At 56.3% G+C, this 22,843-nt stretch overlaps 2 protein-coding genes across 13 annotated transcripts in view; one reads left to right on the forward strand and one right to left on the reverse strand.

The window, feature by feature from the left end:
- The first annotated feature begins 3,490 nt into the window (after window positions 1-3,490).
- On the forward strand, window positions 3,491-8,333 carry TGIF2 (TGFB induced factor homeobox 2). Its single transcript, XM_050313749.1, has 3 exons — window positions 3,491-3,527; window positions 4,369-4,604; window positions 7,756-8,333. Exons 1-3 carry the CDS (start codon window positions 3,491-3,493, stop codon window positions 8,302-8,304), a joined length of 822 nt encoding a protein of 273 aa, XP_050169706.1. The 3' UTR covers window positions 8,305-8,333.
- A 6,208-nt stretch (window positions 8,334-14,541) lies between these two features.
- DLGAP4 (DLG associated protein 4) overlaps window positions 14,542-22,843 on the reverse strand; it is a 150,633-nt gene continuing 142,331 nt past the window's right edge. For 11 of the 12 annotated variants that reach the window (XM_050313506.1, XM_050313501.1, XM_050313503.1 and 8 more), the window contains 5 exons: window positions 21,468-21,559; window positions 20,622-21,028; window positions 18,744-18,835; window positions 17,383-17,535; window positions 14,542-16,259 (listed from right to left, as the gene is read on the reverse strand). In XM_050313506.1, the coding sequence (XP_050169463.1) occupies window positions 16,044-16,259; window positions 17,383-17,535; window positions 18,744-18,835; window positions 20,622-21,028; window positions 21,468-21,559 (960 nt within the window). In that variant the 3' untranslated portion in view covers window positions 14,542-16,043. The remainder of the gene's footprint in view (window positions 16,260-17,382; window positions 17,536-18,743; window positions 18,836-20,621; window positions 21,029-21,467; window positions 21,560-22,843) is intronic. The other variant, XM_050313513.1, reaches the window with a different exon arrangement.

Below are 22,843 nucleotides of genomic sequence, written 5' to 3' on the forward strand. Positions count from 1 at the left end.
CAGTCTAGAAGAACTCTCCACAGTGGAAAAGTGTGTCCTGATGCTCAGAGGACCCCTCCTGTGTGTCACTTTGTGCCATGGCCTCTGGGTCTGTCCCTGGGCACTGATGAGCAGAGCCTGGCCCTGTCCTTTCTGCACCCTCCCTCCAGGTATTCATCCACACAGGTGAGATCCCCTGAGCCTGCTCTGCTCCAGGCTGGGCAGTCCCAGCTCTCTCAGCCTCTCCTCATGGCAGAGATGCTCCAGTCCCTCCATCACCATCATGGCCCTGTGCTGGACTCTCTCCAGTCTGTCCCAGTTTGTTGTACTGGGCAGCCCAGCTCCAGGCCCAGCACTCCAGGGGTGGCCTCAGTGGTGCAGAGCAGAGGGAAGGGTCCCCTCCCTCCACCAGCTGTGACACTGCTCCTAGTACAGCCCAGGACACCCTGAACCAGGAGTGTTTTTTTCTCCAGTGCTGTGAACTCCATCCTGGTGTCCCCAGAGCATCACCATGTCCAACGATGCAGGTTAGAGGAACATCAGAGAAGCAAGGGGCGTGGCAGTACCTGCTGAGAGAGGGTCTGTCCTGCCCTGTGCTCTGAGAAGGACAACAGGAACAGCAGAGCTTCCCCATGGGAAGGGGCAGGAGGAGATGGAGGGGCTGCGGTGCCCAAACATGGGGCTCCAGTGCTCCAGCTCCCAGGGGAATCCCAGTCCTACTGGGGGAATTCCAGCCTGCAGGGGTCCACTGGCCCTGAGCTGGGAGCAGGACTCACTGCTGGATGCAGTGGCCCCAGGGGCAAGGCGGCAGCAAACAGCCAGCACAGCCCATCACAAATTCACCACAATCCATTTTTTTCCTTGCTAAAAATGAAAATTTACGTATCACAGGGTGGGCAAAGGATGGAGAGAATCCTGACTGAGATGGGTCAGTACCTTGGGAGGCTGCCTGGGGACACCAGCATCCCCCAGAGGTTCCCAGCATCCCTCTGGGAGTTCCAGCTTCCCCTTGATTTCCAGTATCCCCCCTCAGGCTCTTGCTGGCTGATTGTTGTTCAAATTGCTGAAGTTTAATAGTATTATCATGTCAATGGGCCTGGGCAGGGCTCAGCCTGGAGAAGCTTGTAGTGGGAATGGGCAGGAGATGCCCCAGAGCCCCTGCCCTGGCTCCTCATCCCAGAGGCTCCTCATTCCCATCAGCTGGGAGCTCCCTGCCTCCTGTGCCAGGCTGTGCTTGCCCAGGGATTTAGGTTGCCCTCATGCTGCACTCCCAGTGGGATTTTTCCAGAGCTGCTTCCACACTACCAGTCCAGGGAGCACAGGGAGGTGGGAGGGCCTGAGGGGGCTCTCGGCCGTTTCATTTCCTGGTTGTCTCAGTTTGGCAGAAGACTAATGCAGCCTTTTCCAAAAGGCAGGAGCAGAAGTAAACTGCTTGGAATGATAGTCCTGCTGGGGCACGGTGGCTGACACAGAGTGTTGGGGGTGTCCAGGGGGCATCTCGGGGGGGCTGCGGTGTCACCCACGGGGAACTGGCTGCACAGGGAGGAGAGCAGGCAGGACGAACCCCCTGCCTGGTGATGGCCCTGGTTTGGAGTGGGCAGGAGCCAGCCTGGTGTGAGAGGACTGGAGGGGCCAGGGGATGCTCCCTGCCCCAGTGTGACCCTGCAGTGGGTGGGATGTGCATCCAGGGCTCCCACCCCTCACCTGTGCTTCACCAGCCCCAGCTCTGTTGGCATTAATGAAGCAAAAGCTGGTTGGAGCACAGTTTCACTCAGGACACGGAAGATTTAGCAGCAACTAAACAAATATTTTAAAGGAATTCTCTCTTTCCCCCCAATTTAAACCTTTATTGCACCATGCACACTGACCATAAAAGAATGCTTTTTGCAGCTTTTCTCAATACTTGAAGGGATCCCCATCTTTTACCCTGCAAACAGCAGAGAGGGGAGTGAGGGGAGCCACAGCACAGCCTGCAGAGTTGGTGGAGCCTGGGAGGGGGGAGCTGCCCCAAGACCAATTCCTGCACCAGGGTGATGTGGAGCAGGATCTGGTGACCTTGGGGTGTTGTGCTCACCAGCACACAGGTCCCTGGGGGATGCACGTGTGTGGGGCTTGGCTTGGCAAGGATGATCAATGGAGGGGCAATGGATGACCCAAAAAGCACATTTCCAAGAGGACATCCCAAGACAGGGGGCTCTGCTGGCAGGCTCTGGGCTGGCTGCTGGACAAGGTCATCTTGGCTTCCTGTAGTGGAACTTCTCCATCGCAAGAGCTGGGATTTGGCACTGGTGCTCAGAGCAGCTCTTCTCTCTGTCGTTCCCACTGATGAAGATACCATTCCAGGGTGTCCGTGATGGACACATCCTGTCTGGGCTCAGCTGAGCACCTGGAAGAGGGTGATGGGTGACCTAGCCCTGTATCTCAGGCAGGCACAGAGCTATGGTGGGGAAATCCCTTGGGAGCCACATCCCAGACCAGCAGCAGGCTTGCATATAAACAGAGAGATCTGGTCCCCAAAATTCAAAAGGTGACCTTGGGCTCTGCTGTGGTGGTAGGGAGGCACAGGGAGAGCAGGAGCAGCACAGAAGGGCTTCCAGAGACCTGGCCAAGCCTGATGGGCATGGCATGGTGAGGGTTCCACCCGGTGCTTCCTTGGTCACCACCTTTGCTTGGACACACCTTCCACTGTCATTGGAACAGTGATGTGCTGAGCTTCTGTTCAGATTTCCTATCTGGTAAGACACCAAAGAAACCACTGGTAGTGCCTCATGGTTGTCCAAGGTCCCCAGGGCTGTCACCCACACCTGCCCCCACAGCTGTTGTCCCAGGGCCTGTCCCTGTCCCCTGCTCACAGGCACCAGTAACCCAGCAGGGCTCAGTGACAGGATTCAGCCAGGGGGAAGGAGCCTGTGCAGTGCCTTGTGGGGTGCCCCTGGGTGGGTATCCCTGAATGGGAGTCCCTGCATTGGAGTCCCGAGGTGGGTATCCCTGTGAGGGTGTCCCTGGATGGATGTCCCAATGTAGGTGGCTCCAGGCGGACGCCCGTGTGCGGTGTCCCCAGGTGGGTGTCCCCGGGTGGGCGTACCCGGGGGTACCCTCGGGTGGTTGCCCCTATGCGGGTGCAGCTCCGTGTGGGGGTTCCGCAGGGCCGGGCGGGCGCGGGGTCTCCGGGACTCCCTCTGTCCCTCCCCGCTCCCGCCGGGGGCTGTGTCCGAGAGCGGGGGCCGAGCCCCATCCTGGCCGCGCCCCGCGGGCAGGGCTCTGCCGGCGCCAGGTACCGGCTGGGGCTCGGAGGGGCGGGGGGACCCCGGTGCCCGGTGACAGCCGGGGCGGGCGGGCCGGGGCCGGGGGCGGGGGCCCGGCGAGTTCCTGCCTCCTCGGGAACAAAGGGAACTCTGTCTCGGCATCTGTCACCGCCGCCCACCCAAAACTTTCCGCCGCGCCCGGCCGCCCGCCCGCCGCCGCGGGACGGCCCCGCACCGGCCCCGGCACCGAGAGCCCGGCGCGGCCCATGCGAGCGCCCAGGCGGCGGCGGCGGCGCGGGGTGAGCGCAAAGATGGATCCCGGGGGGCGCGGGGGGAGCGGGGCGGCCCCGCGCCTTTGTGCGGGACGGAGCGGGACGGGCCGCGCCGCCGCCTCGGAAAGTTTGCGGGAGCCGCGGGCGGGGGGTCCCGCCCGCCCCGCGCCCGCTGTAACTCAGCCGGGGCAGTTCGCCCGGCCGGGGGTGCTCGGGGCCGGCGGCGGAGTGCGGGGTGCGAGGCCGCGGCCACTTTGCGGCTCCTCTGTCCCCCCGCGCCCGGGGGGGGCCGCGACTGCCGCTCCCCCGCTTTGTGTCGGCGCCGCGGCCCCCCCGCGGTACCTGTTGCGGCCGGAGGGGCTGCGGGCCCGGCCTGCCCCGCACCGCCGAGCCCCCGCACCGCACTCCGAGCCGAGCCGAGCCCCCGGCCCGTGACAGCCGCCCCCGCCTCCATCCCCGCCACACAATGACCCCGCGTGGTTCCTCTCCCACTCTCCAGCTTCGGCCTCTTTCTCCTGCTGAGATTGTTTTTATTTTTAACTTCCCCTCTTCACCGCTCCCCCTCCCCCGCGTTATTTGTTTTTTTTGCCACCTGCGGTGACCCCCCACTCCCGAGTGCCCCCCGAACCCTGAGTGCCCCGGAGCCCCACGCTGGGCTCCCCCGCATCCCGGGGCTCTGTTCGGCGCCGCTGTTGTCCCCCCGGAGCCAGTCGCTTGTCCCCCCCGGGGGTCTCTGCCTCTGGATTCCCCCCCCGGCCGGGCCCAGAGGGCGTGAGACCCCTCCATTGTAGGGGGTGGGGGATCGGTGGGAGGCCCCCTCCACTCCCCTGGCCGGACACTGCCTGATGCTCCCTTTGGCTCCCTATTGCCAGGCTTTATCCAGAAGGGACCAGCGGGCAGCTCCACCATGTCGGACAGTGACCCGGGGGAGGAGGACGGCGCCACGTCCCCTGACCCCCTGCAGTCCAAGAGGAAGAGAAGGGGCAACCTGCCCAAGGAGTCCGTGAAGATCCTGCGGGACTGGCTGTACGAGCACCGTTTCAACGCCTACCCCTCGGAGCAGGAGAAGCTCAGCCTCTCGGGGCAGACCAGCCTCTCTGTGCTGCAGGTAGGAGCCAGCCCCCCACCCGCTGGGGACACTGCGGGAACAATGCTGAGGCCACTGCCACACGGCATGGGACGGGAGAACCCCACCAAGGCTCCCAAAGGACTTGGCACGCCGGGACCACTTACCTCTGAAGGGCAGCGAGCAGATGAGGGAGGGGATGTTGGGGAAGCAAAACCGCCTGTATGACGGGGTCTCTTTTGGGGAGACGTCTGAACTCCGGGGGGACCAGCTCTATGGCAGTGCTGCAACACAGAATTTTGGCTGGCTAGAAGATGGAGTGAGGACTGGAGTGGGGACAGGCTGAACAATGCCCTGTTGTTAGTAAAAGCTGCACAGGTAGGAGGGTTTTGGGGGGTGCTATTTTATCCTGTTCCCCTGGACACATCCAGCAGAGGCCAGGGTGACCACCCCCTGCAAACAGAGCTGGGCAGGGGACAGTGCTGAGGCTGGGCATGGCCAGGAGTTGGACTTGATGAGCCTCATGGATCCCTTCCAACTCAGCATATTCTATGATTTTTAACCATCCCAGGAAGGAGAGGCTGGGCTGGGCTTTGAGCTCGGGTGCACTGTTAGGTATTGGCTGGCTCACCTGGCCCCATTTAAGAGTGGGAGTGTGTGCATCCCCAGGTGGGGACTCCTGCCCAGGAATCCCTTTGTCCTGCTCCTGGCTGATGTTCTCCTTGGGACACCATGATGGGTGCCCAGGCAGGAGCCCTGGCCAGCCCTGGGGGTGAGTAGTGCTTGTCCTTCCTGCCCTGGTGTGCTCCTTACTTGTGGTTAGAGTGTCTGGGAGAGCTGCCTGCAGCTGCCTGTCCCTGTGCTCCATGTACAGCCCTGTGTGCCCCAGGCCCTGCTCTCCCTCTCCCAGCCTGGCAGTGAGGAAATGAAGGGGGCTCCTCTCAGTTCTGTGGTTCCAGGGACACAATGGGGTGCGGGGGAGCAGGCGAGGGCCACTGGGTTTGCAGCTGGACTCCTCTCCTGGAGCTTCCTCTGCACCTCTGGCTCCTGTCCCTGTGGCTCAGCACGGTCCTAGTCAGCTGTCCCAGACACTGGAGTGCAGGCAGGGCCATCTGCTTTCCCTTTTCCTGGCCACCAAGGCAAACTTGCTTAATAATTTTAATGTATTTCTGTAAGTGCTGGCTGTGCCACAGGTGTGTGTCCAGCAACTGCTCCCAGGAGAGGCTGGAGCTCCTGGGAGGGCTCGAGGCAGAGTGGTGGGGGAGCAGCAGTGGGTTTGCAGCTGTGAGAACCTGGGCTTGTCCAGTCCCAGGCAGATATGGCAGTACCTGGCACAGGGTGTTACCGCAGGGCTTGTGGCACTGTCTGTGCCCTGAGCCCGTGGGACCCAGGAGGGGGTTGGCACACGTGTGGGCTTATGCTGAGGTGTGGCCTTGCCATGTGCTGGCTACTGTTTGCCCCTGTGGGCCACCCCAGCCAGCATGTGCCCCTAAGGGGGCTGCCCTGTACCCCTGGGCAGGGGGTCCCAGCCTGGTGACGTTCCCAGGGCCAGCTGAGGACTGACAGTGGGATTTCAGTCCATTTGAGGGGATGCAGCAGGATGCCGTGGGGAAGCTCCATCTGCTGTTGGGCTGAAGGAGTGGGACACCCCATGGTGTGGTTAAAAAACCAATAAGCTGCTTCAAAGCCAGAGCATATCCCAGCTCCTGGGTGGGTGACACCACGTGGTGACACCAGTGGTTGTGTGTGCCCATCTCTGTGCTGTGTTCCCCAATGAGAATTGGATGCTGGAAGGAGCATGGTGGGGGGAGACAGGCAGGGTTTTGGGGAGTTCCCAGTACTGTGGAGTTGGTCAGGCTTTTTGTTGGATGTGCAGCCCTCTGGTTGGGGATCACAGCGGTGGATGCCCATGGGATCACAGGATCAAGTCAAGGGGACCCAGCTAAGGCTTGCAAGGGAGGGGGTTTGGAAGGAGAAAGGAAGTGAGACTGGTGTATTTGAGAGTTTTAATGCCAAATATTGTCTTAAAGACAGAAAAAAGACAACTGAAATCTTGCTGTGATTGAAGTTGTGGCAAGTTCTCTGTCCTTGAGGGAAATATTTCCCATAGATGTTGATTTAGAAAAGATCAGACATTTTTCCCCCTGATTTATTCTCTTGTAACTGTTTTCTACGAAGAGGGCAGTTATTTTAATGTAGCATTTAATATAAAGATGCTAAGGCTGAATTCATGGCAGCAGGTTCCCAAGAGCTACCAGAGGTGCAACCTCTGTGGTTGCAAATGTTTGGAAGAACCTTTGCCATGAGCTGTGACCCTGCCTGTGGGCAGGAGGCACGGGAAGGTGTCTGTGCAGCCACAGTCCCTGTTAGGGGTTGGGGGGCTGCAGCTCCATCAGCTGATGGTTTCCAGGGTTTCCATCCATGCAGCCTCAGCATTCCTGTCCAGGTTGGAAGCACGTTGGCACTGGCATCAGTGTGGAAACATGGCTGGGCACACCAAGCTCCTGGATGGGTCACCCGGAGAAGGGATAACTGTACCCAGCCTGGGACCTGCAGGGTGGACTCCAAGCTGGCTCTGTGCAGTGCCAAGTTCTCTGGCTGGGGAAATGGCCGGAGCTGTGCCCACTCCACCTGCCTGAGCCTGGGCACAGGCAGGGGCCAGGGCTCTCAGGCTGTGCAGTGGGGTCAGCACTGAGCTCATCCTTCCCGGGGGGGGGCAGCTCTGCTCAGGAGCCACTGCAGCTCCTGTGGCTCTTCACAGTCGTGCTGTGGCTGGGCCCCGAGGCTGCCCAGGCTGTGCTCACTCTGTGTGCTGCAATGGAGAGAAGGTGCCAGCGGTGCTGGGGGGCACAGTCCCTGCAGGGGGGGCCGGCAGGGCTTGAGGGGAGCGTTGCACCACGGGCAGCCAGTACAGGGGTGCAGGGAGGAAGGGGCTGCCTGGGCTAGTGGTGCCAGGCAGGAAGCAGCCGGTGTTGGGGTTTCCGTGGGTGCCAGCAGTAGTTCTGCCTCTTTGGAGCCTCACGGGAAGGAGGTGCTGAGCTGGGGGGACCTGCGGTAGTTGGGGTGTGTGGGAGCTGTTTGCTGGGTCTGGGGGGGCTGCTTCTGGCTTGACCTGGGGCTACAGCCCCCTGGCCAGCGCTGTGCCCATGTGGCAGCCCCAGGCTGACCCCGCTGTGTTCCTCTCACCTCCCAGATCTGCAACTGGTTCATCAATGCCCGGAGGCGGCTGCTCCCGGACATGCTGCGCAAGGACGGGAAGGACCCCAACCAGTTCACCATCTCCCGCCGAGGGGGCAAAGCCGGCGACGTGGCCCTGCCGCGGGGGGCTGGCTCCGGGGTGCTGGTGGTCCCTCCCGTGGGGGCCTCCAAGGTGCTGTCGATGTCGGTGTGCCCGCAGGTACTGTGCCACCCGGCCCAGGCGCTGGCGGTGGTGAGCACCCACAGCCCCGAGTGGGAGAAGCCCCCTGGGCCACGAGCGGAGCTGGACCCTGTCCCCAAAGCACCAGGGGGTGCCCCCAACAGCACCCTGACCCTGCTGGCACGGGCCGAGGCCGCCAGCCCCACCCCCGGACTCTTCAACACGCCACCCCCCACACCCCCCGAGCTCTTCGGGGATGACTTCAGCAGCTTCCAGCTGCTGGTGGAGGTGGCTCTGCAGAAGGCGGCTGAGCTGGAGCGGCAGCGGCAGAGTGGGCAGCTGCCCCTGTCGCCCCACACCGAGCCCCCCGGAGCCTCCAAATAACCCCTGGGCCGGGTTCCTCTGGATGCCCTTCCCTGGGGGTTCCTGACTCTCCTGGCCTCGTGCACCTCCGACCAGCCCATCCCAGAAGTGGACTCCGGCCTCCCAGGGGTCTCTGGTCTCTCTTGTCAGCCAAGGGGGGAGAAGAAGGACTGTCCCTCCTGTTGGGAGATGCGCTGACCGCTGACGGTGGTGCCCCAGGTGACAGTTGTGACCAGACCTTTGCAGCAGTGCTGACCTGTCCCTGCCACGCTGCCAGAGCCATCACTGTGGAGTTCCCCTGGAAAACCTGCTGAGTTCTTCCTCTCTCCTGCAAACAAGGGTCCAGCCAGCACCATTTTTTCAGGAAGAGAAAGAGAGAACCTAATTTTTTAAGTGTTGGTGTTTATTTTAAGGACTATGGATGAAAAGCTTTTTCTCCCAGATCTCTGATCTTTTCCCACTCCCCCCTTTTTTTTTTTGCTTTTGTTTTTGGGGGCTCTTTCTGATTCCTGACCAGGAGCCCCGCCTTGCCCAGGGAAGGGCACAGATGAACTGGAAACATGGAGTCTCTGGTATTTTATCACATGGAAAAAATGGGACCCTCCTCTTCCATTTTAGGGTATTCTGGATGCTGTCAGTAGAAGTCTCTGTGGTGCTGTTTAGCAAGTTTTTTGTTGAAACATTTTCTCTTTAATTATGATTTATTACATGATTATTTTTTTTTTCATCTGTAAGCATTTCCACAACTTCCCCGCGTTTCCCTTGAGTTCCTGCTGAATGTGTGCACGTCGTGTCCAGAGCAGCAAGTGCATTGCCGAGCCTGCAAGGTGCTGACAGCAGGCTGAGCATAGCTGAGACTGGGAATTTTGTACCAACTTCTTTTTCTTTTTCCTTTCCTTTCCTTTTCCTTTTCCTTTTCCTTTTCCTTTTCCTTTTCCTTTTCCTTTTCCTTTTCCTTTTCCTTTTCCTTTTCCTTTCCTTTCTTTTTTTTTAACCTTTGGAAAGGGCGTGTTGCGGGCACGGCCAGAGCGTTCAGTGAGTGCAGCCCAGGGCTCCTGGGAAGCAGTGATGCCTCATGAGCCAAGTACTGCTGAACTGCACTGGGAAGGTCGAGGATGGATTTGTTGCTCCCTGTCCCCTCCCTCCCGTTCTCGCTGTCCGAGTGTGGCTGTGCCGTGCTGGGGACCTCTAGTGACAAACTGGTGTCTGCTGGGAGCTGCAGGGCACCCCCAGCCTGGTCTGGGGTGGTTTCTGGGCTCTGGGGCAGCTCCTGGCTCGGCATCTCTTGCTGTGCCTGGGTGCTGTGCTGGCCCCAGGGCCCAGGCACTGCTGGTTCCTCTAAGTTGTAAGTTAAGAGTGCTGTGTATGCACTGTGCTACCTGTCCTGAGAAGCATTAATCACAGGTAATTAGCCTGATGAGTCACATGGCCAGAGCTGAGAAGGGCTGCAGGACCTGGTGCTGTGCGGTGTCTGGAGCCAGCAGTGCTGGGAGAGCAGCACTGTGGTGATGGAGCTGGAAGGGAAAGGCACTGATTTGGGGGACTGGTGTTCCCACCCTCCCTTTCTTCAGAAAGAAGGTGCCATGGGAGAGGGGATCCTGAGTGCTGGTGGGGGCTGTTGGAAGGCTTCCCAAGGTGTGTCACCTTGGCCACATGCAGTGCTGGGATGGCTCTGGCTCCAGCACTGGGCAGAGGGCACCATGTCAGGTGAGTGGTGCCCATTATGTGCCTGTGGCCAATCCCTTTCCTCACCCCCACCTTTGCTCTCTGTCTCCTGTCTGGGGAAAACCCTGAATTTTTACTTCCTCCCTTGTTTCTGGATAGCCCTTCACCCATTCACCCCCTTGCAGCTCTGTCCCTCCATGCAGGGAGGATGAGGTTTTTTGGCCTCCTCCCCCTGGTTTTGCCCCAGTCAAACCAAAATGGTTTCCTTCCCCCAGGGCTGTGCCTGTGCCAGGGGCTGGTGCTGCTGCTGTGGGATGGACCAGGAAGAGTGGGGAGAGCAGGGATTATTAGAATGAAATTTATGGAGGAACAAAACCCCCTACTGTAAATATCTTTTTGTTTGTTTTTCATTTGTCAAATAAAAGGTTTTTTAGTTTTGGTTGGTTTTTTTAAAATATGAGCTGTGTGTCAGACTGGATTGTGTTGTTTGTGAGTGCCTCACTTGATCTTCCACCCCTATCAGCTCTCCCTACACATCCTGACACTCAGCCAAAGGAGCTTTGGAGCTGGAACACTGATGGGGGTGGAAATGTGGGGCCAGGGCTTGCCACAGCTCTGTGCCCATCCCACTGTGGACTCGTGTATCTGCTCACTTCCCACAGGGTCTGATCCTGGTGTCAGGAGCTGGGAAGCATTTGGCAGCAGCAGAAGTTGGTGTGTTTGTGTCTTCCCTCGTCCTGGTTGGCAGGGACAGGTAAGCCAGTACAGCTCAGGGGGCAGGAACCCTGGGAGGGGTGTGGGGGTCTCACAGAACAGCAGCTCCCACCAGCTCTGCCACAGCAGGCAGGGAATGGACCAAAGGTTCTGCTCTGCCACCACAATTCAGAGATCCTGAGCTGGAAGGGCTCCTTGAGTCCAACTCCTGGCCCTGCACAGGACACCCGAACAATCCCACCCTGTCCTGAGAGCGTTGTCCAAACACTCCCTGAGCTCTGTCAGGCTTGGGCCGTGCCCACTGCCCTGGGGAGCCCGTTTGGTGCCCAACCACCCTCTGGGGGAAGAACCTATTCCTGATATCCAATGCTCTGACACAGCTCCAGCCATTGCCTTGGGTCCTGTTCTCTGTGTGGGGGCTGTGACACGTCAGCAGCACAGGCACTGCAGCAGGGGGGGCTCAGGGAGCCCCAGGAGTCACCAGCCCTGCACACCCAGGACTGCAGTCCATGCCGGCTCCATGGCCTGCGAGAGAGCCCTGCTCCCTGCTGTGGGGGGCCTGCAGTGGGTGCTGGTCCCAGCCCGGGCAGCCCCCTCGCTCCTGGGCTGGACGGTGCCTGGGCAGGGATGGAGGCACCAGGCCTCCAGCCAGGCCTCACTCCTGCAGCTCCAGGGAAACCCCTGGGCCACTGCAGTGTCAGGAATAGCACCGGGATGTCCTCCACCCTCCACGGTTCGCTGGTGCTTTGTGCTTGTGGTGAGGGATGTGGGATGGGGAACATTCCCATGGGGAATGGGGGGTTGGAGCCAGGACTCAGCCAGGGCAGGGTCTGCCAGCCCAGCTCAGGGGTCTGCAGAGTGACAGAGGGTCAGAGCTGGGTGAACCACAGCTGGTGCCCCCAGCTCTGCTGCCCTTCCAGTGGCCTCAGGCAGCACTTCAGGGGCTCCTGAGCTGCACAGAGGTGCCTTTGTCACCCACCAGGCCCTGGGGACACCCAGACAGGACAGGCAGAGCCTTGGGGAGCTGCACCCACCACGATGGGGATGGGACCCCTGGCCCTGCAGGGCTCAGGACACGGTGCTGCGGGTGATGGGGCTGGCACTGAGTGGCGTTCCAGGGAAGGGGGCACCGGTCTGACCTCCCTGCTACCCTCAGTACCTCCCAGGGCAGCAGCTGGGACCGGTGATGCCAGAAGGGGCCCTGCCCTGTCCCAGCCCTGGGCACACTCAACAGCCTCGTTAATGCCACACTTTCCTACTTAAAAGAATCGTCGAATGGTTTGTGTTGGGAGGGACTTTAAAGACCATCCAGTCCCACTCCCTGCCATGGGCAGGGACATCTTGCATGAGATCAGGTTGCTCCAAGCCCCACACAACCTGGGCCTGGACACTTCCAGGTTTGGGGCAACCACAGCTTCTCTGGGCAACCTGTGCCAGGATGTCCCCACCCTCACATTGTGGTATTTCTTCCCAATATCCCATCTATCCCTGCCCTCTGGCAATGGGAAGCCATTCCCCTTGTCCTGTCCCTCTAGGCCCTTGTCCAAAGTCCCTCTCCGGCTCTCTTGGAGCCCCTTTAGGCCCTGGAAGGGGCTCTTAAGGTCTCCTGGAACCTGCTCTTCTCCAGGCTAACACCCCCAGTTCTCCAAGCCTTTCCCGGTTCTTACACCACTGCCAACACTGCCCCAAAACACCCACGGATGGGCCGTGCCTCGGCCCCTCTCCCTGGCAGCTGCCCCCCGGTGCTGGGGCCGTGCCCCAGAGCAGCAGGGACAGCCGCGCACCCCGAGGGGCAGCACAAACCCAGCCGGCTCCCCGTGCCGGGATCACCCGGAGCGTGTCCCGGAACGGCCTCCCGGGAGGCGCCAGCCCGGCTCCCGAGCCCCGGTTTGAGGGGGGGACGGGGCACCCGAGCACAACGTGCGGGGCCGGGGCCGCGGGGCCCACGCGCGTTCGCAGCGAAACCCGGCTGGGGGGCCGGGAGAGCCCGGGGGGCAGCGCCGGCCGGGCACGGACAGAGCACGGACAGGGCACGGACAGAGCACGGAAAAGGCACGGACAGGGGCACGGACAGAGCACGGACAGGGCACGGACAGGGCACGGACAGAGCACGGAAAAGGCACGGAACAGGCACGGAGCGGGCACGGACAGAGCACGGAGCGGGTACATCCCGGGACACGGACAGGGGCACGGAGCGGCCACACCCCGAGCGCATCCCCGGCCCGGCCCGGGACACGGAGGAACCTCCTCCCCACACCCACAGGACCCTGCCCCGCCCGGAGCCCCCGGGGGCGGGGCTGACGCGTCCAGGCTGCGCAGTGTGTCGTGATTGGCTGGCAGGGCCATCGCCCCGCCCACGAGTTGTTCCGGAAGGATATTTGACACCGGGCCGTACCCCCCTGTCCACAGGGGGCGGCCATTTTGTTTCGCCCGCCATCTTATGACAGGGCGCAGCCATTTTGTGAAACGTCATGCCGCTCTGTGATTGTCTGGCAGCCGTCTCGTGACACCAGGGGACCCACGTGATCTCAGGCACCCTCGTGATTGGCTGTGCGCTCCCTCTGGCCTCAGATAAGAACTATAGACGTGTGTGTGGTATTGTCATATAAGGGCGTGTTTAAATACGTGTAACACATTTTTGTCTGTATGTGTTATGCATTTATTTATATATGTAACAGTTTACCCCGTATTTGTATGTATATATGTGTTGCATATATATGTATGTTAATATATGTAATTAACATATATAAGTGCATTTATGAAGCTGCAGAGATTAGGCAATTTTAATATATTTTATATATTTTAATATAAATTACATGATACTGTATAATAATATCTAAACACATAATTATTATTTATATTTATTATTACGCAACTAATATGCATGGTATCTATAATACACAGCTGTCACACGGGTGAGCGGGTGCAGCCCAGGGGCTGGGTGCTCTGCCAGCCCCTCACACCCACCGTGATCACAGCACAAACACCGGCACAAGGGGCAGAACATCCCCCTGCCTGCCCACCCCCCCGAGCCCTGTGTCCCCCTGCCCAGGGATGTGGCCCCTTACAGACCAGACCGGGTTGGTTTTAAGGTAAATAACCCACTCTCTGTACTCCTGGGAGCTCCTCTCTCTGAGGGACAGCAAACAAACGAGTGAGGTGGGCACAGCCCCCCGAGCCCGCAGCTCCCTGCCCACCTAGCGACCCCGCCCTGGGCCGTGACTGTCACTGAACAATTTGGGGGGCTGGGCTGATGCCCACTGACCCTGGAAAGGGGCAGCTCTCCAGGACAGCTCCCAGCAGCAGCCTCAGACACTCTGGGAAGAGTAAATAGAACAAAAATTTTAAAAGTTAAAACAAACAAACAAACCCCCAAATCCCACATTTCCCCGGTATTCCCTGAAACGGTATCTTTACAACCCTCCCAAAAAACTGACAGTGCAGCACAACAGTGTTTCTACCCACACAGAATCATCAAGGATATTAAAGGCCTCCAAGGTGAGAGTGCAGCCTTCACCACATCCCCCACCCTCACTGACCCCTGTCCCCAGGTGCCACACCCGCACGCCTTTTGAACCTCTCCGGGACGGTGATCAGCATTGCCCTGGGCAGCCTGTGCCAGGGCCTCATCACCCTTTCCATGAAGAAGCTTTCCCTAATATCCCACCTTCTCCGGCACAACTGGAGGCTGTTTCCTCTTGTCCTGTCCTTTTTTCCCTGTAAGAAGAGCCCGACCCCTCCCCCCCCAACCTGATGTTGAATTTGAATCACATCACAGCCAATCTTTAATGGGAATCCAGCCCCACATTTCAGAATTTAGGGCTGTGGGCAGAAACATCTCATGGACAACCCAGGACAGCACACAATGCTCGGACAGCGTTCAGGATTTCACTTTTATTTATTTTTTTGCCTTCTGAATCACCAACACTCTCACTGAAACCTCTGGGATTCCACCTCCACCCCCATGACAGTAGCATACAATCTCCCAACTTGTTCAAACATGTGAAGAAAAAAAAATCCCCAGCAAGATCCCTCAGGATGGGACAAAAACCTTTAGTGTGAGGGGGTGGCAAAATATCGCATAGTGGCAGCTCTGGCTCTGAGAAGCCAGAAAAGGAGACCTACAAAGGGAAAAACGGGCTAAAAAATATTTAGCAATCCTTCCTCTACCCAGAGAGCAGGGAGATAAGGAAAAAATAGTCATCTGCTTACACACAGGGTATATATTTTTACACACACTTTTACACACATCTAGATATAGTACATGTAAAAATATATGCTATACATCTGCCCACCCTCACCCAGGCGTGTCCCACCTGCACGGTGTGCATGGGCAGGTATACGTGTGTAGGAATTACTATACAGGTACTACTAAGTGTATATGTGCATATGTACACATCGTACAGGCTGGTGGCCGCCCCTGCCCCCCTCTCTGTACACACACAGACCACCCACCCCAGCACCAGGACACTCCCCCGCCCTCCCCCAGCCCCAGCCCACTCAAACAGGTCCCCCAGTGCAGCAGCTGCTTTCTCAACAAGCAATTCAAGGGAAGGAACTTGGGAAAGGGACTAGGAGAAAAATCAAACTGATGTGGCTCGTGCTCTGTGGTCCTTCAGCTCCACTTTTATGCCTGGAGGAGGGTCCAGCTCTCAGGATCAGCTGCTCACTGTCCCTTCCCCCTGTGTCAGGTTATTGCACATTTGCTTCTGGGCTGCATTTCAACCCCTCTGTACATTCTACAGGCCCCACCATCTTCTCCCTCCCACCCCCAATCCTTGCCCACCCCCACCCCAATATCCCAACCCAAGGAACACAAACCCCGAGGAAGGCTGCTGGCTGGCAGAGTGCAGCAGGAGTACACACCAACGGGTGTTCTCTGTGGGGAGAGGGGTTTGGAACATGGGAACTGAAGCCATGCAAAGGGGGGGAGAAAGGGAGCAGGGGGAAGGAAAAATAAAGGATGAGAAGGGCAAAACAGATCTAAGGAGGAGGAAGAATACAGCATGGCAAGTGCTCAAGGCTTCATGTTTTCTTGTCCTCTTCTTGTAAACAAGCTAGTAATTTTCATGAGATAGAACAAGTAAAAAGACTGAAGTTCCAAGTCAAGGGGCTGGAGTTCCCAGGAGTCTGTCCAGTCTGTTCAGCGACACCACAGCCAGGGAGAAAACGAGGGGCATTTTTTTCTTTTCTTTTTTTTTTTTTTTTGTTAAAATCTTCATTACTTAAAGCTGAGAGAAAAAAAGCCAACTCAGGAGCCCTTTTCAAGGATGGCTCATTGTCTCTAGACTGAATAAATCACACTAGTTTCAAGAGAACCTTTTTTTTTTTCCTTTTTAATGACTTATAAAACCCACGCGGTGCCGTGCTGCGCCCGTGGCTCAGAGGCGGGTCTGTGCTTCGGGGACGTAGATCTCGATGCTGTCGGCGCTCTCGGTGGCCGAGTTCTGCCGCACCGACGCCGCGCGCTTGGCTGCCATCAGCCGCTTCCGCGCCTCCTGCCGCTGCTTGTCCGAGTCGGAGCCTTTGTCCCGGTTCAGCTGCGATTTGGACTTGGCTGGCTTCTTTGGCACTGGAGGGGGTGGTTTCTTCTCTTCCTTTAAGGAGACAGTAAGGAAAACCCCAAATCTAAAATAAACATGCACAGACAGATGCCTGCTCTGACCTGGTGGGGACCTTGGGTGTGAGGGACTGAGAATGAGATCCAGTGTCAGGGGAGAGAAGCAGGAGCAGCTCTCAAGCAAAACACCTCAAAAACAGCTGCCCTAGTTTCTAGAGATGTGCCATTTTGTGTTTCACAGAGTCATAGAATGTCTTGAGTTAGAAAGGACCTACAAGACTCATGGAATCACAGAATGGTTTGGGCTGGAAGATCATCCAGTTCCACCCCCCTGCCATGGGCAGGGGTACCTTCCACTGGACCCTGTTCCTCCAAGCCCTGTCCATCCTGGTCTTGAGCCCTTCCAGGGACGGGAGTCCACAAGCCAGAGGTTGATGATCCACAACCAGGATCACCCTGTCCTGCACAGGACACCTCAGCAATCCCACTATGTCCCGGAAAGTGCTGTCCAAACGCTCCCGGAGCTCTGGCAGCCTGGGGCTGTGATCATTCCCTGGGGAGCCTGTTCAGTGCCCACCACCCTCTGGGGGAAGAACCTTTCCCTGGTATCCAACCTAAACCTCCCCTGACACAGCTCCATGCAGCTTCCATGGTGCAGGGGCCTTGACGTGGCCTGGAGTTCAGAGGTTGTGTCTGGCCGAGTGGGAGGTCAGAGCACAGCACAGGTGGCGTGAACACATGACTTGATCTAGAACTGCAAAATTTTAATATGCTGCCCTGCCCTGAGCCACAGTCCCTTCCTACTCTTACCTACAGAGTCAGGGACACCACCTCTTCTGCATTTTTAAAAGGTTCCAGTTGTTTTTTACACTACTCAGGCACTAGAAATAGTTAAACCCATTCACCCACTGCTGGGAACACTAGAGGCCCCTGCAGCACTGCTCACCACTCTGGGCTCTCTCCATCCCAACACCTTTTCCCCTTGTACAAAACTGTTCCCACCACTACTCAAGGGGAATGGCTTCAGTACCTTGCAAGGCTGTGAGACCACACAAGTGCTAGATGGCGAAAGCCCTTGAGAGCATCTGTCTGCAGACAGAAATAGATACCCAGAAGTGTCTGCAAGGTGCTCTGGCCGCTCTCCAGTGCCCCACACTCACCTTTCTCTCTGGTATCTCTGCCAATTGCCAACTATTCGCTTTCAGGTGGTACAGCTCATCAAACTTCATGCTGATGTCTTCAATGGACAACTGAAGGAGATCCCAAAACCCAGCCAAGTCCTGGGCTGTGGGTCTGGGATTGGCATTAGGGTTCTAGAAGGGAAAACATTAAAAAAAAACCTTTGAGAATGAACATTCCTTTACCCTTTTATGCCTGCCTGCAATCAAAGCCATCAAGAACCCACAGGAGACACCAGCACTGAGCATGTAGACACCCAAAGTCATCATTTACAGCCCAAACCATTTCTGCCAAGCTCAGGAAGCAGAGATACTGACTGCACTTCTCCTACAGCAGCCTGAAGAACAACCCTGAAACAGGCACTCTCTGCTGGCACTAATTCCACAGCAGGAACCCCCACCTGAAGGTCCCCAGCATGGGAATCAAAGCCAGGACACTGGTTTCATACACAGAGATCCTGATTTCAGAGTGGGAAATACTGGAAATGGACAAACCATGACACAAACAGTTCTGATGCCTGGAGAATTCACATACAGATGTACAGCACTCCAAGATGCCAAACAGAGCTTTCATGAGCAAAATTACTTTGCTCCATTTCCCTCCAAAACAATGTGAAAGCACCAGTACTTCTCAGGCTAGGGTAAAAAATTTTAAGTAGCTTAAGTTTCTTCCAGGAACAGGATTTTCCCAGTTCCCAGACAGCTCAACTGCCATCATCAGCCCTGGAAAGCCTGGGATCACATTGGAGTAACTCAGTACAAAGCTCTGCTGACAGCCTGGCAGCTTGTGGTGCTGCTGCTCAGCTGTGATCAGCCAGAGATCAGCAGGCAAATGCTCAGCACTTTACCCTCTCCTTCTCACGTTTCTCTGGGATTATTTTACATGTAAAGGGGAATTCACCTCTGAGAAAGTTGGCAAAATCCATAAAGCTTGAGGGGAAAAACAAACCCACAGATTCCATCAATCCACATTAGCCTGTTCAGCTCTGAACAAGGGCAAACCTACATTCCCTTTGCAGAAATCGATTCCTAGTGCTGTGTGACAGTCCTGTAGGGACAGCTTTACCAACCACATCAATCACACACAAAGGAAGCATGTTTGGTCAAGAGCAGGCTTTCCAAACAGTCCCTCCTCTTCAGCCAAACCTCAGAGGTTCAGCCCAAAAGGCCTCTGAGAAGCAGCAGGTTAACCCAGCCCTCACCCACCACTGACCTGAGGCTACAGCTGCACTGGCCTTGTCTTCAGTGACAGCAGCCTGTTAACACCTCACCATGTTCCTGTAGTGCTGTTGAAGCAGATAAATCTCCCTCTCAGAAACCAGAAGAGACAGATCCAGACTCACCAAGTTTTGTTCACAGAGGCCGTGGAATTGCTGGAACTTCTGTGACATTAGTAATTGTGCACTGCCCACTGCACTCAGGACTTTTCCTAAGACTGTGCATGAGGAAAAAAAGAAAAAGACCTCAGTTGAACAGAGTGTTAATTGCAGCAATAAACTCCAGTGTTTCTGAAGCAAAGAAATGCTCAAGTTATTAGAAAAGCAGTTTCACAGTCTGTCAGGCATTAACTGCTCTCAGGGAAAGATGATGTTTTGAAACTACATTTGTCTTTACCACCTATTAATGGCAGGCCAAAGGCAGACCAGGCTGAGAACATTACAACCCCCGAGATGGCAGAAAGTTCTTTAAACTATCCTCAGCCCCTCAGGAGCCACCAGCACCACCTCAGCGAGCAGCTCTGCTGGCACCTCCTCCTGTACAGATCACACCCTGCTCTTCCACCCCTGCACGAGGTGAAGGTGGCAAGGGACAGGAGACCTGTCTCCAACCTCCTGTACCAGCAGGGATTAACACACTGGAGATAGGGCTTCTAACACCCAGGACTTCATGTTCCTCTTAACAGGTTTTTCCAAGCAGCCTTTGGGCATGGCAACATTCCTCTGCTCATTAGTGCAAATCCAGTGTTTGGGTTCTTCCCTTCCAAAGGCAGGTTCAGAGACTCCTCCACCCTGGGGTCTGCAGCTACATCACTAACAGGGACCAACTGAGCCCCACTCTCCCCCTGCTCTGCTGCTGCACCTGAGCCAGCTCGGAGTGTTTGGAAACCTTACTGCAGCGAGTGTGGGCTGGGCTCACCCACACCCACCAAGGGTTTGTTACAGGATCTACCAGCAGATTGTTCTTAGAGGTCACAGGTCACACGGGTCTTGGTGTCTTTCCTTGCCAGAGCACTCCTGCCACAAGTCAAAGCAGGTCATCCCGAGGCTGGGAGATTACTGGCAAGGCCTGTCCCCTCGGCAGCCAGGGCAGCACTGCAGGGCAATCGGATCAGACATTAGCTCCCCGAGCCCCAGCAGTGACAGTGAGCTAAAACTGAGCCTCACCTTTGTTTCACCTTTCTCAGGTATTACAAACATAAAAACCAGACTCCATACAGAAATCCTGCCCTCTGCAACCCTCTAACCCACTCCTGTCTTTCCATATAGGCATGATTCCCACTGCAAAAAGCCATGTTTTGTCAACTCAATTGAAAATAATGAAACAAGCCCAACTGCGACTGAACCCAACAGTATCAAGTGGCCTTGTGTTCCCTCTGCATTCAGCACAAATTCACTGAGGCTTTCCCATATGAAGAAACCTCCACTTTCCTATAAAGACCAGTTCATTAACTGAACATATCAAACAAGCTCAGAAATTGTGTTCATTTTGTCCCACTGCCAGCCAAGCTCTTCCCTGTTTGAATGTAATGGGTAAGGCAAGGAGAGATCCCACAGTCTCTCTGAAAGCCTTTTCTGTTTAACTTTTTTCAAAATTAAATCCATTTAAGCTTTTAGCAGTTTTGGGTAGTCAGAAGCCACATCATCATGTGCATGTCTTATATGCTGCATCACAGCCTTATTTCTTATTCCATTTGCTTGAGGAAGTTACCTTATCCTTTCCAAGGAAAAAGTGTTCCTTATCCCATTCTCACCTCCGTGCTCTGCCTCGGTGGGCTACCAGTAATTTCACAGAATCAAGGAATGGTTTGGGTCGGAAGGCCATCTCATTCCAACTCCCTGCCACGGCCAAGGACACACCTTCCACCAGGCCAGGTTGCTCCAACACCCCCCACCCAACCAGGCCTTGCTCACTTCCAGGGACGATTAACTGCAGAAAGCTGACCCAACACCCAGTTACAGGTGCTGCCAGGCTGCCCTAGTTCGGAGGCTGCCAACACCCACCTTCCTCAGAGAGATTGTTCTCTTTGGTCTCCTGGTCCATCTGACGGCACCAGCCTTCCAAGCGCTCTGTCTCTGCCTGCAGCAGCTTCAGGAACCAGAACCCGTCCCGCCGGCAGGCCCCGGGCTGCGTGGGCTCTGATGGTGACGTGGAGGTCTCGAGCCAGGGGTCAGGAGGAGGAAGGGAAGAAGGCTCCAGGGCTGGGTCATTGTTTTCTCCATAGGAGAGGTTTCTCTTAATCTGTGAGGGCTTGGCTGGTTGCCTGGTGGTGGTATCAACACCAACGGAGTTGTTGTGCTGGGGGCACTCAGCGAGGCTTCTCTCAGATGATTTACAGTGGGAGTTATTGGGCTCCTGCGTCTCAGAGTCTGTGTCCTGTTTGGAGGACATGCTGCGAGAGTGGCTGTTTCTAGAGAGATCAAAAGCAAACATTCAATAGCAGGACTCGACCTGGCCAGCCTCCCACACTGACAGTGAAATCCATTTGGTTTATGCCTGCAGCGGAGCCTCACCCTGCCCCTCCTCACACACAGACACACCACACACTCAGACAAACAGAATTATAAGGTTGCCTGCTTACTGCAATCGGCTGTTCAGACAAGAGGGCTGACGCACGTCTATAATTACAGCTTGTAGTTTTTTATTTTTTATTTAATTTCAAGCTCCTATTGATTTGGCTGTTACAGAACAAGTGCTTTTTGCAGCGGATATGTGCTGTGGAGGAAGAGCTCTCCGTGGGCCCCATTCAACACCACTCACTGGCACAAAGCAGGGAAGAAGGTCTAAGCAGAAGTGGGGGAAGCACAATTTAAAGGAAAGAAAACTACACAAGGTTGCGTCTCACTTACCGCCACTCGTCCTCTACCTGTACCCCGATGGACTGGAATTTGGTGGCTGGTGGAGGAGGCTCCTCTTTTGCCACTGGCTGAAGGCAGTCAACCTTATTAAACAAAAAAAATACAGACAAAAACAGACACAAGAACTTGCTGCTGGAATTCACATTAGTAGACCAGGGTGCTGCACACACACAGAGCAATGCTGACACCATACGCCAACGGGAGGGTTGTCTAAGGAGAGGCATGAGGCTACTGCTCAGCTCTGCTCCCACCTGAGGATCAGGGCTGTGTCCTGCCAGGTACCTGCTCTAAAAGCCCACCCACCTGTGTCTGCACAGCTGGGGCAGGGCCGTGTGTGCCATCCCACATGGGCAACGGCCAAGGGATTCAAGGGGGGACAGAGAGCTGATTGAGACTGACAGCAAAGCCCTGCTTCTTCTCTCCCAGGGATTGACACCCTCCACAGCTCCACATAAGAGGGTTAGAAGGTTTTAGGAAAGAAATCTAGGTGGCTTGGGAACTAGCTGAGAGAAGAGAAGAAAATGGCACTCAGCCTCTCAGTGCACGTTCTCTCACCTTGCTGCCCTTTCAGCAGGTGTTCTGCCCCACCAACCCTGCAGAGAAGCCTCATGGTCACCTGTACCTAACTTGCCTGGTAGCCTTGCCATTAAGCTGATGGAGGACTTGTTCAGCACACACACAGTGGCTCAAAGCTCAGATCCTACATTTAAAGCTGCCCAAGTTCCCATCTGCAGGAAACAGCCCTGAACCAGCATCTCGGACAGTACAAGAGGTAACAGCCACCTGTAACTAAGAAACCTGTCCCCCAGAGGATGCTGTTTTGCTGACTAAAGCATGTATTTACACGGGTTCTCATTTGACCATATAATCAATAGCTCATTTCCACTGATTTCCACAGAGTTAAAAGCTTCCAGGAAGGGAAGCAACAACCTGCTGGGAACAGCAGACAGCAAGGAATTGGTCCCTCCTGCATACAGCCCTGGGACCATTTGGCACTGCAGTAGCCCACCCCACGCGGATGTCCTGCAGAAGGACCCATCTCTCAGGACAAAATTGTCCTTAGAACCATGGCAGACAAGGAGTAGGCTGGTGGGAAGGAGTACAGGCAGACCAGCAGCAAAAGGCCTCTTCAGAGGTACTCACTCAGTTAACACGGTCCCACTGCTCTAAGAAACACTAAATTTGTACTAAAAGAACTTAGTCCTTTCCGGGCAGGTTATGGGCAGGTACTACTGTCCCTCACCCCGGGAACACAGGCAGTTAGTCCAACAAGGCAGTGAGTGTCTCTTGCTATTGTAAGTGAGCTCAGATGCACACTTGGTCACAGAAAAGGCACATGCTAAATGGATGGGGTAAGGACGTTCCTT

Source organism: Myiozetetes cayanensis, unplaced genomic scaffold, assembly GCF_022539395.1.
Source record: "Myiozetetes cayanensis isolate MyiCay16 unplaced genomic scaffold, myiCay2020 scf19, whole genome shotgun sequence".
NCBI classification, from domain to species: Eukaryota; Metazoa; Chordata; class Aves; order Passeriformes; family Tyrannidae; genus Myiozetetes; species Myiozetetes cayanensis.